This window comes from Odontesthes bonariensis, chromosome 1 (assembly GCF_027942865.1).
Source record: "Odontesthes bonariensis isolate fOdoBon6 chromosome 1, fOdoBon6.hap1, whole genome shotgun sequence".
Classification (NCBI taxonomy): domain Eukaryota; kingdom Metazoa; phylum Chordata; class Actinopteri; order Atheriniformes; family Atherinopsidae; genus Odontesthes; species Odontesthes bonariensis.
Genome location: NC_134506.1, coordinates 41,304,488 through 41,320,375, shown reverse-complemented (window position 1 = coordinate 41,320,375; position 15,888 = coordinate 41,304,488). Strand labels below are relative to the sequence as shown.

General features: G+C 40.2%; 1 protein-coding gene across 2 annotated transcripts; it reads right to left on the bottom strand.

Annotated features, from left to right (window-relative positions):
• Positions 1-8,885: 8,885 nt before the first annotated feature.
• LOC142385684 (high choriolytic enzyme 1-like) lies at positions 8,886-13,002 on the bottom strand. Of its 2 annotated transcripts, none has more exons than XM_075472413.1 (10): positions 12,943-13,002; positions 12,750-12,850; positions 12,474-12,504; positions 12,329-12,379; positions 11,836-11,967; positions 11,631-11,751; positions 10,505-10,683; positions 9,972-10,053; positions 9,635-9,759; positions 8,886-9,506 (listed from the first exon to the last, which is right to left on the bottom strand). In XM_075472413.1, coding segments are annotated over exons 2-10 (777 nt in total). In that variant the 5' UTR covers positions 12,804-12,850; positions 12,943-13,002; the 3' UTR covers positions 8,886-9,504. The 2 variants fall into 2 exon arrangements, with proteins under 2 accessions (XP_075328528.1, XP_075328533.1); XM_075472418.1 differs by having other exon boundaries at positions 12,750-12,834.
• Positions 13,003-15,888: the final 2,886 nt, after the last annotated feature.

Sequence of the window (15,888 nt, the reverse complement as noted above, 5' to 3'; positions counted from 1 at the left end):
AAGAGAATGAGGAAACACAAGATGACACGACTTCCCTGAAGAGCAGAAATACAGGAAATAAAGAACAATTCTCACTCTGGGGGACTTTATCTGTCCCGTTGTGTCATCTTTTCCATCGTGGCTCATAGCTGAGGATTACTCATTTTTCTTTTGTTTCTTTAATGGAGACATTTATGGAGATAAGCGCCTACAGAGACGCACGGTTCCATCGCAGATAGTGAAAACATTCATACTGATTGTGAAGATTTGGGCCTGTTTTGCAGTCACTTGACCTGGTTACGATGCAGTCACTGAGTCGACCGTGAATCCTCTATAAACCAGAGAGATGCCTGCGTTGTTCATTTAACAAATATGTTGTTTTTTTTATCTACACTTAGACTGGAAAAAATCAAAGTCTTACCGAGTATATGTGTCTCATTTCTAGTCAAAATATCTCATTACACTTAATATAAGACACAACTGCCTAACAAGTACTATTTCAGCCAGATATAGGGACTTGTTTTAATACAATACATCTGGAATATCTTGTTAAATGAAAAAGTCTGGAAAACAAATTGTTTTGAGTCTGATTTCATATGAAACAAGCTTTTTTTTTTACATTTGAAGAGGTTTTTAAGCTAATTTCAAGATCACTTTTATCTCAATAGTCCCAAATATCACATCTTATTTCAAGAAATCTTGACAAGCCGATTTTCACTAGTTCCATTGGCAGATTTATTTTGCTTATTTCAAGCAAAAACGTCTTTTATTTGTTGTTTTTTTTACTTATTTTTGGAGGGACATTTTTTCCATTGTAATTTTGAGACCTCGTAAGAATCAAATTGTGTTTTACTAGTTAAACTTTCTTTTTCATGTGACTGAACCTGCGTTCACATTCTGCAACGCTGCAGCAGGGCAACTTAAATTGAGATTTTAAAGAACATGAATCGTGGCTACTGATTCAGATTCAGATTCAGAAAACTTTATTTATCCCATCAGTGGGCAATTAGGTTTGCAGTCCCAGTCTCCATCAATCAACATTAAAGTATAAATAAGAAAAATAGATAGATAAAACATATATATCTTAACACACACATACAGTCAAACACCCTGTCCTGTCAGTGATGAACAGCGCTCAGTAAATCAAATTGTCAGTAATATACTCTATCCCTACACCTTATTTAATAATCTAATGGTTGTAGGAATGAAGGATCCAAAATACCTTTTTGTTTTTGTCCTGACAGAATAATAGCGCCTCCCAGAGGGCATTAATGGAAACTCACCACCTTAAACATGATCAGGCTGACTGATGATACTTTTAGCCTTTTGGACTGCCTGTTTGTTAAACAGAGCACTCGGACTGTTTAGCTGTGTTCCAATAATCTTTGATGAAGTGTTAACAATGCTGCTGAGACTGTTGTTGTCTTTGACTGATAGGCTATTGTACCAACATAAAAAAGAAAAAGTTAAAAGACTCTCAATAAAAGACTGATAAAAGTTACGTAAAATGGTTTTAGAGACACTGAAGGAGTTAAGCTTCCTCATCAGATGAATCTCTGTTGTCCCTTTTTGACAATTGTCTCAGTGTTTACATGAAACTTGAGCTCACTGTCAAATATTGTACCTAAGTACTTGTAAGAATCAACGATTTCCACATCCCCCCATGTATGACACTTGCTATTGGTTCTGCCTTTGCCCTCCTGAAATCAATTATGAGCTCTTTTGTTTTGGCTACATTTAAATCTAAAAGATTATTGTCACACCACTTCACAAATGATGTCAACGCTAGCCCATGACTGGAATGTGGACCTTGGAATAAAGATAACAGTGCAGTGTCATCTGAAAACTTGACTAGGTGGCTTCCTTGTTGGGAAGACCTACAGCTATCTGTGTACAAAATAAATAACAAGGGAGAGAGTACACATCCTTGCGGCGAGCCAGTATTTGAAGTAATAGGTTGGGACAACTGACCATTTACGAAAACTCTCTGTGTTCTATCTGTTAAAAAATTTAAAAGTAGCAGCAATAGTTGATTCGGTACCTAAAAATCATTTGTTAGTCTCTCGATCAGGATATGTGGCTGCATTTTGTTAAAAGCAGAAGAAAAATCTGCAAATAAAAGCCTAACATGGGACCCAGGCTTCTCCAAGTGTTTGTATACTGTATCTAAAATAAAAAGTTTTGCGTCATCTAGTGCTGGGCGGTATACCGGTTCACACCGAATACCGGTTTATAATTTCGTTATGATATGAATTTTTAATATACCGCCATACCGGTGTATTTGATTACACAACGGGGGGAACGCTGCGTCGCGCGACATTGTTTGAGACGGGACCCTTTTCAGTGTTGCGCTTCTAAACACGCATGTTTACTATCTGGGTGCGAGGTGGTAACAAGCACTTGCATTGGGTTGGGTTGTCGAGGTCTAAACACTAGCAGCTGTGAATCAAATAAAGTCGTTTTTTTAAACTCTTACACTGAATGTTTGCTGCTTCAATCCAGATGAGTATTGAAAAATATTTTCCGCGATTGAAAAAGAGACGTGCGTGTTGAGGATGAGGAGCAGCCTGAACCGGAGGTATCAGTCTGAAACAGAGCTGAACAGTCCGACCAGTGTAATTAGCTATGTTATTCATTTGTTTACAATGAAGATGTGGATATTAATACAATAAAGTTCTGTGTGACCAATTATTAACGAAGGAATAATTTTGAAGAATTTTCATTTTTATTTCTGTTCTCAATCTGTAGAAAATGCTGTGAACACCTAATTATGCATGAAAAAAAAAATACCGTGATATACCGTGAAACCGTGATACCGTGAAAAAATACCGTGATATGTATTTTTGGTCATACCGCCCAGCACTAGCGTCATCCACACTTCTACCAGTTTGATAAGCAAACTGTAATGGATCCAGTTTTCCAGTGACCAAGGACATAATTTCAGCTTTAAGGATTTTTTCAAAATTTTTCATCACCAAGGACGTAAGAGCTACTGGTCTAAAATCTTTCAACTCCTTGGGTTTATTTAGTTTGGCTAGTGGAATTATGGTGGAGCTCTTCCATATCTGGGGAATATGGCCTTCTTTTGCACACATATTGAAGAGGCAGGTGAATACTCCACTTAGTTGGTCTGCACAGAAGCGTAATGTGCGCCCACAAACAGCATCAGGACCAGCAGCCTTCCTAATATTGACCTTCTTAAACAGGGATGTTACTCGTTCCTGAGATATCATTAGGTCATTATTATGAACCAGAGTGTTCCTCAACATTTTATCAGAGAAGTCAGATGATTCAAAACGTGAGTAAAATAAATTAAAAGCATTAGGAAGATCACATGACTCAACCCCTTGAACAGTAATAGGCATTCTCCTTTCAGCTTGTTGGTTTAATGATGCCATTGACTTAATTCCTCGCCAGGCGGCTCTAATATCCCCCCCCCCACTGTATTGTTCTTCTACTTTCCTTCTATATTTCATTTTAGCTTTCCTGATCTCATTTTTTACTTCTTTGGACACTGCTTTAATCTCCCAAATGTCCCCAGTGTAGAAAGTCCTCTTTTTCTTGTTAATGACAGATTTAAGTTCTTTCGTCACCCATGGTTTATTGTTCGGAAAAGTGACAGTTGTCTTAGTGGGGATAACCATGTCCACACAGAATGTGACGTATGATGATACAGTGTCTGCAAGTTCATCAATGTTCTCAGACCCCTCCTGAAAGCACTCCCAGTCCGTGCACTCAAAACATGCTTGAAGTGAGGAGATACTGTCCTCTGACCAGACTTTCACCGTTCTCTCCTCATGTTCTACGCGTCTAAAAGAAGGTTTGTACACTGGCGCGAGGTAGACGCTGTTGTGGTAGGAAGCTCCCAAGGACGGCATGGGTATGGAGCTGTAAGCCCCCCTTACTGACCCATAACACAGATCAATAGAGGTAATTTTCTGTGTTGTAGCGCAAGTCACATATTGCTCATAAGTTCTCATAGTCCTACTCAAATCACAGTGGTTAAAATCCCCCAAAATGAATTTAGGTGCGTCGGGGCAAATTTCGTCCAGTTTGTGCGTGGTGTCTGCAATCAGCTGAGCAGCAGCTGCTGCATTAGCGCGTGGGTGAATCTATACCAATGTATAAAAAAGTTGTTGGAACTCACGTGGAAGGTAGAAGGGGGGGAGTGAGATGGAAAGCAGTTCTATGTCGGCGGTACAGATTTTTTCCCTGACCGTGATGATGTTGCAATACCGCTCATTGATATAAAAACACACCCCTCCTCCTCTGCTTTTCCCTGTCGTCTCCGATGACCTGGCTTCCAAACCCAGTTATTGACAGATCCTCGTCTCGATCTTGGCCGGTGAGCCATGATTCCGTGAAAGCGAGTAAACATGACTCCCTGATCTCCCCTCTGGTCTTAGTCCATAATTCCAGTTCGTCAGTCTTGTTGCGGATGGATTGCACATTTGATAGCAGTATAGTGGGAAGCGGTGGTAACTTGCAGCGATTATCCAACCGAAAAGTTTTGAGTCTCAAGCGTAGGCCGCCTCTCTTTCCTCTTTTCCGAGGCCTCGGGGCCGGCGGTTTATACTGCAGTGCCCTCGGGATGGTATCAGGGATAATCCCGGAGATTGAAGTCCGCAACGAGGGGAGAAACTCTCTGCTGTATGCTCTCCCGGTAATTCCAAGTCCACCTGCTTCCCAACAGGTAGGGGAACAGTAACAACGATACAACGATACCGAGAGGAAGAGCACAAAGAGCTCCAAGAGAGTTCCCAAAATTTGCATGGCTGAAAATCACTGACAGTACACATTCATACGCGAAATTAAGTTTAAAAGAGTCCGTTTAAGCAGTTCAAAACATTAAAAGATAGAGACGCAGGCTGCTGGGTCGCACGCGAAGGAGCGCCCCGGCTGAGTCAGCCAAAACATTCCACATTCCACAAACATTCCACTTTTTAGTGCTGCGTTTGCAGAGCCGGCGCGCCCAATACGCGCACTACGCTCTGTGCGTTAAGGCTGATTCATACTCGGCGCAACCTCGCTCATACTAGCTGGTCGCAAATGGCGCAAACGGTCACGTGACCCAAAATTCCGCCACGCCCCCCGTCGCAAGTTAGAAAATCCTCGCGCGGCGCAAGGGCGCGCACACAACTTTTTTTCTGACTTCGCGCGTGCTCAACCGGAAACAGCTGACCAAGAAAAAGAAAAAATGAACACTGCAGAGACCGCGGTGACCGAGAGGGTGCGCCTCTACAAACATCTGTACGACACGTCTATGAAGTTACACTGGGACAACGTTTGACAAAGTTCGTCTTGTTGCAAAGGACGAACAATCCACCATCTCTTCTGTTTTTGCTGCAGCCGCTTAGCTCTGAGATACATATACAGTTCTACACCCAGAGTAAATTCATTCCGCATCAGATGTGCCAGCCTCTGCTGACGTGACACCACAGGTGGCATTGTGTATGCTTTCTTCTAATGCTTTTCAGCTTGTTTCCTCAACAGTGACGCTCGCTGGTCTGGAGAGAACTGCAAATGTGACGCATTCTCGGCGCAAACTGCGCTTATGAGCTGAAGGAACTGTGAAGGGGCTGGCGCTTTCGATGACGTCATTAATGGTTCTCGAGCCAGAACAGTTGCGCGTTTGCGCCGAGTATGAATCAGCCTTTAGGCCCCCCGCGACCCGTTGACAGTTAAAAAAAAAAAAAAAAAAACCCGCGAATTGATTATTGATTGATTCCGTTCTTGCAGCAGCAGAGTGTGGTAGCGATAGGTAGGAATATGAAACGACATATTCCCTCTGGGAACGAAAAAAGAAAATCATTGAAAATGAGCAACGAGAACAGCAGTCAGGTAAGCAAGGCATAACCCCTCTCTTTTTGGTTATGCTACCCATTGACAATTGCCCTTCTGTGGCTAATTTCGTATGGGACAGGAGTGAGAACCGTGAGAACTGTTAACTGAGGAAGACCAGTGGTGTAGTCTACGTTGAACGCAGGTATACGGCGTATACCCACCTTTTTTTTTGGTGGATTTCCGTATACCCACCTAAAATGCTCAGTATACCCACCTAAAATTCGTTTTTCAACATTTAGAATAGCACAGCCACGTTTCATCAACTACCACTTCTCATGGAAGCCTTGTTATAATTTAACAATACAACGACAACACTTCAGAATAGCATTCATTCGGAAATTGCGGCAGTCAGTCAATCTCCCAGCGATTCACTATCAGTTGTTTGACAATAACGTCCCATAGAAACTCTTCTTCTTTGTATTAGTTGAAAGCGGTGATTCTCTAACGCACAACAGCGCCCCCTACAGGAGTGGAAGGTGGAAAACTAAAATGGATGTGTGTGTATATATATTTTTCTTTTTTATGTATATTACATATATAAACGAATGTAATACACATATATATATATTACAATTAATTCATTCTGACAGCCCTTGTGTATGTATGTATATATATAAACAACCTGTCTCAAGATGTGATGGTGTTCTGCTGCTTTAAAACAATCACTCTGTTAGGTCTCGCTCTATGAGGGATGAGTACAAAGATTAAGTGTCACAGGGAGTCCCATTGCCACTGAGATAGACAGCACACAGTCCACACAATCAAAGTGAGTTTATGCTGTCCCTCATGCATGCAAGGGGCAGGTAAGTGCAAAGCTGCGACCCCACAAACATGTTTGTCCCTTAACACGTTAAGACAGCATTATAAATGTGCTGTTACCAGAATGGCAATGACCAAGTCGTAGTGCATTATTAAAAGCCCTGTGTTATGTCCTAGTATTGTAGTACTATGGTACTTAACTTTTCAATGACTATTACAGCGCACCACTGGAGGTACGGCGTGCATTAAGGGGCTACTATTGGTCCCGAGGGGTCCCGAGTCCCGACCCCTAGTTTGGTACCACGGGCCTATGACTGGCCAACTATACAGTATACCCACCTCAAAAAGGTAGACTACACCACTGAGGAAGACTGTCTAACAATCGCGGATCTTGGGAACGGTTTCAAGAAGAAGAAAAAAACATACATTCATTAATTTGCTAAGTACACATTGGAAGTATTTGTTTCTGTAGGGGACATATATTGAGGAAGTGGAGGTTTTTCTGAATGAGACGCGGGGTAAATATTTCTTGCTGCAAGTTTGTTTACCATCGTTAGGCAGGGGTGCATGGCAACGGCAGGGTGATAAAGTAAGCAACACCTGGAGGGTGACAGTGGTCGGGATGTTTGTAGAAGAGCTTGTATTATACTAAGTACAAAAGTAAATGAAGACAAAAGAAGTGTGCATATTCCTGTCATTAGCGGGAGATGAGAGGAATATGCGGCTTTAACCGAGAGGTGTGTCCCTTCTCGCTGCGCATTGGAAGTGCATCTCGCGATATTCGACACTGTTTGTGCCGACTGCAGGTCTAAATAAATAGTAATACTATTCTAATAATATAATAATAGTAATAATTATGTCAAATTACGACCTGGGTCTATTGGCAACGAAAGGGGGATACTACAGCTAGGTTTTCAGTGCATCAATAGAATTACGTGGACAGAGCGATATGGCAATGTAATGTGGAGCTCAACCTTGTATCAATTATTTGACTGACATGTTAACAATAGCAAGGGGGCGTGGTTTTTGCTTGGATAGCCCACAGACTAATAAATGCAGACCTCTTGGTGAATGTATGAAACTTGTGGCATTACGAAGGTGAATCACAATATAATAAACACATTAGTAAATAGTAAACACATTAGTCACAATAATGTATCACAATATTCATAATAACCAATGCTATATAGCATATTAATTAATTTTACATATGAATTTCTTAACATAGGCTATTAATTTATTTAAAACTGTTTTAGACCAGGTTACTAAAAGAGGCAAGCTACTATTAGGGGGCAGGCTATAAACTGAGGAAATACGGTAAATTTAAAATGCAACCAATTTGATGGAGCTAAATTAATTGAAGCCTTATTTATATTTTACAGGCGCTATGCTTAAGTTTCTGACCAGCACAGACTCCAGTCAGTCAGCCAGTGGAGGGCAGCACAATGTTCAGGTAGAACAGGCACAGATGAGCCAGATGCAGCTGATGAGGCAGTCACATGTTCAGTACAGCCACCATTGTCAGAGGAAATTCAGACAGGATCAGATGCTAGTGCAGAACCAGAACATCTAGCAACAGTCTGTGCTCCTCCCAATGATGCAGCAGAATGGCCTTCAGCCTTAACGGACAGTACGCAGCATATGAAAACTGAGCCATTGTTAATTGTTTGCACATTAAACTTGATTTGAGTCAGACAAATTTTGTCTCTGTGGTCTTCGGTTGGGGGGTGTGGGGTGGGCGGTGACTGGATGACTTTAATTATGGGAGCCCCCTGGCATATTTTTGCCTAGGGCCCCATGGTCAGAACCGGCTCTGCGGCTGACAATCAGCTGTCAGCTGTCTGAGAAATGTGGCAACTTTTGTTGCTACCTTTTTGTGGTATTTGATTGGCTTCTTTGTTTGCCAGTGAAGAACATCCTCAGCTGAAGCATAGAGCTTGACTTTAAGTTACACATCGAATGCACCTTTCAGTTTTCTTTAAATATCACTGGCATCCATTTTTATCCTCAGTTACTCGTGCTGTTCATGAGCGACACATCTCAGGAAACCACAGATTATAAGAGCTGATATATCTTGTGATATAATTCACGAGGAGAATGAAATCAGTGAAATGTTTGACTGTAACTTAGCACAGAATATAGCTTAAACTGCTGCATGTATGTGTCATTAGTTTACTTCAGGGAGCCTTTGAGCAGTCATGGTGTTACTGCTCATATCCATCAACAAACACTCCCACTGACAACCTGTATCATGCTGCACAATCCTGTAAAATAATGGACCAGTACTGCCATCTTATGTCACCGTATGATTTTATTTTTTATTGCAGAGGCTATTACAAAGTCATTGATTACAGATATAGTAGATCTGGAAATTATACACCTCCCCAAAAAAGCAAGACTCTGCCAAGTTATCAATTATTGCTGAACATTTACAACAAGTACTGACTAATATTGGATGAGTTAATGTTCTGTGTGTTTCTAGTTTGACATGAGAGTAAGAGAAAAGTCTCATCCACCACTGATAGTTTGTGTTATTCGCACCTACTTAATTCATTTCACAAGCCGGCAAGATGCATTCACTGCCATCACTAAAACAAAGCAATGCAGAGATGAGCAAATGTATACAATCAGATTACAGATGCTGAAAGAAGGCTGAAATACCCCCCAAGAATACAAGCACAAGGTCGGACCTCAGCAGAAAGATCCACAGAAGTCACGATGCTTTCAAAAGTGGCTTTTTATCTCCTGGAAATGCCAATTAATTGCTTTTATTCTACAGAAAAAACAGCTCACACAAAAGCATGAATGAGCAGCTTTTTTTGGCCCTTTGAGATGATATTCTTGCAGGAGACAAAATCTGGACCTTTGATGTAAAGCTGACGAGCTGAGATACCTGCAGGCCGACCACCTTATGTCACCATGTTCTAGTCGGGGTAAAAAGACATAAAACCTCATTAATATGAGAGTAATAGCTGAGTTTTTAACAACAGAACTCCTCAATGAAATATACGACCTATATAATACTATATTACGGGGTTTATTTTGTACTCACAGCATCCGTAGAGCCTGTTGACACGGGCGATGTCGTTGGCGCTCATTTCTCTGGCATTTCCAAAGCTCAGGTTAGGATTTGATTTGGCAACGATTGTCGGTTGCCCGTTTCTGGAGAAGGCCAATCTTAAAGAAGGCACAAACACATTTATTGAGCTATGCACTGATTCCAATAAATCCCTGAAGCTGCAACCTTTGCAGTATGATTCCTTTTGTTTCTGGACAAACCAGCAGCAACGTGTAGGCCTGCTTTCATTCTGCGTCTGCAGCCGACACACAAAGCTGAGACTCTCAGACGACCTGTGCACACGTGCACCAACTCACACCCAGAGACTCACCTGCTGTAATGCATGACCGAGTTGAAGTCATATGGAGTCCCCAGGTTGTTAGTGTTAGCCTTTACAAAGTTGTGTTCTGTTCCTGTGCACACAAAGTATCATAATTAAAAAAAATGTTTATGAAAATAACACTTAAAGGCATGGTTGGTAATCCTGGTCCGTCTATGCTGAGAGTAATCTATACATGATGTATTTAGAAAAAGGGCTGAAAGTAATCAGACCTCTGTGGCAGCTGCAGGACTGACAATAAGCTGACCAATCCAAGCTCCTCGGGCCAAGGACAAAAAAAACAATCAGATGCCTTCATGTCTGGTTCTGCCCGTTCAATATCGGTACAGCGATATCGGTCAGGCCAACCATGCCTATAAATGTTTGGTTTTGTGTCGCTGTTTGTATTGGGTTTTTTCAACTGGAATCCTACGAGGTTATTAAGGTTACTGTCATCTTATTATTGTGTAAAAATATTTTATTCTGAGAGTAGAGGTGAAAATCCAAAGGAAAAGCAAAGCTTGTGTGCTTGCGTGCTTGTTTACCTGGGAGAATGTTCTGGGTGAGGATCCGGACGTATTGGTCTCTGTCAGAGCGAACCTGCTCGTGGTGGAAGCCCAGAGCGTGGAGGACCTCGTGCTGCACCGTGGACCGGTACAAACAGCCGTTTCTCCTCAAGGACACATCCTGAGGTCCGCCCTGACGGCCCAGGTAAGACCAACACCTTGAAAATGGACATTTCGGATTTATTTTGGTTCGCCATTGTTACTTTAAAGTAAAGTCTGCTGGTCAAATGGACAATCTGCAGCCCAGTGGTTCAGATCCAGTGATCCACCTGCTATGCTCCTTCAGGTGTTAAAAAAGGTGAAATAACAAGTAACAAGTGTGCTGGATGCAAGGAAAATGTTATCACTGTTGTTTTTAAGACATGGAAAGTAGATCTACACTGGAAAAATTTTAAGTCTTACCAAGTATATTTGTCTCATTTCTAGTCAAAATATCTCATTACACTTAATATAAGACACAACTGCCTAACAAGTACACTTTCAGCCAGATATAGGGACTGGTTTTAATACAATACATCTGGAATATCTTGTTAAATGAAAAAGTCTTGTAAACAAATTGTTTTGAGTCGGATTTTATATGAAACAAGCTTCTTTTTTTTTCATTTGAAGAGGTTTTTAAGCCAATTTCAAGATCACTTTTATCTCAAGAGTCCCAAATATCACATCTTATTTCAAGAAATCTTGACAAGCCAATTTTCACTAGTTCCATTGGCAGATTTTTTTTTTGCTTATTTCAAGCAAAAACATCTTGTATTTGCTGTTTGTCTTACTTATTTTTGGAGGGGCATTTTTTTCCACTGCAAGTAACAAGTGTGCTGGATGTAAGTAAAATGTTATCACTGTTGTTTTTAAGATCTGGAAAGTAGATCTGAAGCTTCCTCATACTTCTGCTTTACTAAAACCCTTTTTCCTGATCGACCTGATGAATATACAGGCTAAGATTTTACTTTAGAATTACACGTCTGATTTCTTTCGGAAGTTTCTCATTTCTTTTATTTTTTGAAGACTCTTGAAGCTTTCTTACTCATAGATGTGTAACAATCGTGTTAATGCAGCAAAAGCTGTCAGATATATGCAGGGAAGGAAGAAGAGACTAAGTTCCCACCCAGTTCCAGAGAAGAAGTTGAGGTAATCGCGATGCCCGGGATTCCTCCAGTGGAAGCGGATGCAGGTGGACCGGTGGAAGGAGAGCAGGCCGTCGATGATGATGTTGCGCTCGGAAGTGGCTGCAGGGAAAAACAGGAGGCTGATGAGACAAGTCTTACAATCACAATATGATTGTCTGTCAGATAAATGTCAGAGCCACTCACAGTAGGAAGGGGAGATGGTGATGGGCACGTAGACATAGCCTCCTTCTTTAGGCCACTTGCAGCCTGAGGCTGTGCACGGGACTGCATTCCTGCTTCTGGACGGGGCGATGTCGTCATACATCAAGTGTGTCTCTGCAACACGACAAAAACACACACACAAGTTTACACAAGGTTACAAGTTTCACAAGACAAAAGAAAACACTTACGGCTGCAGGAAACTTAATTTTAGTAGTAATTTTTTACTACTAATGTTTTACGACAATTTCATTAATAATCTATCATATTTAAGAAAACACAGGCAAATATTTGGAGTTATTCCTCAACACAACTCTTAAATAATAAACACAGAATCATAGTAGCTGACAGTTTCTTTTCTATTAATCAACTGTTTCGTTTTTTCTGCTCTTCAATCAGCTGCATCTCTTTTTTCTTCTCCTCACAGATGCTTATATTTTCTCCAGAGAAGTCAGATTAAGGGAGATTTTTGTCTTACTTATGTCAGCATTGGCTTTTGAGATGATTTCAGAGGCGCTCGTGGATTCATCTGAGGAAAACAAGATACAGACACATGGAGATTAAAGTATCCAAACTTATTATGTTGAGTTCAGGATCTGGAAATCATTTATTATTCAACTCACCGATTTCATTTCCACTGTCAGACTGTGCACTCTGCAAAACAAATGCATACATTTCCACATTTTTTACAACATTTTCAATTGTTTTATGACATTTTAAGCAGGTATTTTTGTTGCTGTCAAGTGAAAACCAGACATCTGTATAATGGGTTTTAAATTCTCCTGAATCCTAAAGGCTTGGAAACCATCAGAATCCTCTCAGAGGTATTAAAAAAAAAATCAAAGCAAGTTTGTTAAAATAAAGCTGAAAAGCAGCCTGCGTCGTTCTCACTAACTTACCAGAGGAACAGCCGTCATCGAGAGGAAGAGGAGGAGGAGGAGAACTGGGGTCATGATGGCGGCCCTCTGTAGAACAACGTCAGACCTGGAAAAGCAAAAATCTGAACAGTGGTCAGAAATTAAGATCAAATCTGGTCAGTAAGCGTTGAAGATATGAGAAATTAGATGAGAGATAAGATGAGAGAGGAGTTACCTGTTGTTCAAGGAGTTTGATGCCAGATGCAACAGGTGCTCAGCTCCTCGTTATTTATGTACAACTCACAGAAGGTGTGGCTGAAGCTTTGCGTCAGTCTGTACACGACAGCTGTCAATCATTTATGTTATTTACATAACATATGTGTTGAAAAACTGAGCAGTAATATTCCAGGAAGGAAATCAAATCAAAGACACAATTACTTATCTGAGGGATGTATTCAGATTTTTTCATTATTACCCCAATAAAATGCTGTTATTACACACTGCATAATATATTACTTTCTTATAAGACAAGATAAGATAAGATATAAGATAAGTATGGATAACAAGAGAGCCATAAGAGCTCTGTGAGATATATACACACACAAGGGATATTAATAATAGAAATATAAATTAAGAAAATAATGAGTTTGTACGGACAATGATACACTATATACAAACAGCATTTAACTATTAATGAGTGCAAATATTTCATTTCTAAATGTGAAAAGAAAAGATTAGCATCTCGTGTAGAAAGTTAACACTTAGACCTGTTAAGAGGAATTTAGCCATATAAAAAAAAAAAAAAAAGTAAATGAGAACCAGAGAATTAGGTAAGAAGATGGGCTACTGCGGCCACATGATGCAGGCCTACTTATAAATGCACCTGAAGTCAGAGAGAATCAGCACAAAAATCACCTTGAAATAGTTGTAGTTTTTGCAATTCATATTATTTATTTTTTACATTTATAGAAGAAAAGTACAAGAGGACTTTAAAACTATGATTAATTAAGACTCAACAATAAAAACACTACTCTTTTAAATGTATTCACCTGGAGATATCATTAAACATCATTATAAATCAATATAAGAAGTTAAATGAGAAATATCCTATTTAAAGGCAGGGTAGGGGATCTTTTTCTGGAACATTTTTTTACATATTGCTTGAAATACGCTTCACACCCCCATTGCAACCAATTAATTAAAAGTTTTGACACAAATATGAAAAGTTTCAGTGGCCTCTAGAACGTACAATCTAGGAAAAACACTATCCAATCATACTGAACGGACCGTTCACAATGATTGGATTCTGATGCCGTCTATCAAACTGCAATCTGCTCCTCCCTCCCCCTCCTTCCCCCTGTGCGCGTACCCTGCTCCGTGAACGAATTACGCGTCCAGAAGCTTGGCAGGAAGCTAAACTAGAGCCAGCTTGGCTAGCACCTAGCATTATTAAACGTATAGTTAGCATATACTAAATACTAAATACGGCAACGATCGATGCTTGCTGTCAGAACAGCGCTCGTGCACCTTCGTGCTCGTGCGCGTTCATGTACTCTAGAGGCGTGCCTTCGGGGGGAAAGTGAAGAAAAGGGTTGGGACTTTTTACCTGTGTATTTTCAAAATGGAGCTTCGCTGGACTCAAAATCCAGGATCTCCTACCCTACCTTTAATTCTGGGTGTTCTATGTTAAATGACATTCCAGAAGTTTGTCACTTTACAGGAAGCTCCAACTGAATATTAACTTCCTTGTGAGAGAACAAAAGGCTTTTTTTTTCATCTGCCAGGAATGTGAAACAGCTGTATCTGTTTGGTTTCACATATGTCATGCCAACCCAGTATTTACAGTCTCTACTTCCTGTATCTACATGACAATCAATCTGATCTTAATCTTAAACTCTTGAAGTACACAGATATGTATGTAAGCATTGCACTTTTACATGAAAGGCTATAAAAGCTGTACAATTATTTAGATTTTCTGCTAATATTCTTTTATAGATGCAGCTTATGTATCCTTTGAATGGCGTTAGTGGGTTTTCCCCTCTTTTCTCTCTTCTCAAACCCCAGCTGGTGGAGGCGGATGGCCTCCCTTCCTGAGTCTGGTTCTGCCAGAGGTTTCTTCCTGTTAAAAGGGATTCGTTTCTCTCCACAGTCGCCTCAGGCACGCTCAGGACGGGAGATTGGACTGAAGACAAGTTTCGGTGCAATCTGTTGGTTTCCTTAGCTAGGAAATTGTTTTTGAATTGGCTCTATATGAATGAATTGGATTATTTTGAAAATAATTATGATTACAATGAATTGAATTCCAACTGGCTTGAATTGGACTTTATTATTTAAGTGCCTTGAGATGACATTTTGTTGTATTTGGCGCTATATAAATAAACTGAATTGAATTGAATGCAAAAAATGCTGTTATTACACACTGCATACTACATTAGTTTCTTATAAGGTAAGATAAAAGATAAGACAAGACAAGAAAAGACAAGACAAGATAAGATAAAATAAAAGATAAGTATGTATAACAAGAGAGCAATAAGAGCTCTGTGAGATATATATACAGTATATATATACACACACAAGGGAGTTTAATAATAATATAAATTAAGAAAATAATGAGTATGTACGGACAATGATACACTATATACAAACAGCATTTAACTGACCCAAACATCACCCCCTGGCTTTATTAAGCATACTACTTTCTCCGCCGATATAACATCTTGTCAGGTAACCACACTGAACAGTAAACACGAACACTTACGCATACTGGCTTGAAATAAAACTTAGAACTATGCATATATGGGTAACACTAGTATACATAATACACATAGCCGCACAAAGGTAGGTCACTGCTTTATGGCTGTGAACATTTCACCCCCTCATCACCTCCATATCCTTTTTCGTTGTTGTTGTTGTTGTTGTTGTTGTTGCTGCTGCTGCTGCTTTTGTTGTTGTGGTTGTTGCTGCTTCTGTTGTTGTTGTTGCTGCTGTTGTTGTTGTTGCTGTTGTTGTGGTTGTTGCTCTTGTGGTTGTGGTTATGGTTGTTGAGTCTATTTGGGTTTGTTTTGGGATTTCTTTCTATCTCACACTTCTACTCTTTTGCACTGTTTTTCTCTTCTTTCTCTCATCCCCAACCTGCTGCGTTTCCACCTCAGTATGTCATATTAAAGGATAACTGCGGTAT

Excerpts from the sequence above, each read along its gene's own strand:
- LOC142385684 (XM_075472413.1), bottom strand. The coding sequence starts at position 12,803 with ATGACCCCAGTTCTCCTCCTCCTCCTCTTCCTCTCGATGACGGCTGTT. Across the intron at positions 11,968-12,328 it reads AAAAGCCAATGCTGACATAA|AGACACACTTGATGTATGAC; the intron begins GTAAGACAAAAA and ends GTCGTGTTGCAG. Across the intron at positions 9,760-9,971 it reads TCGGTCATGCATTACAGCAG|ATTGGCCTTCTCCAGAAACG; the intron begins GTGAGTCTCTGG and ends GCCTTCTTTAAG.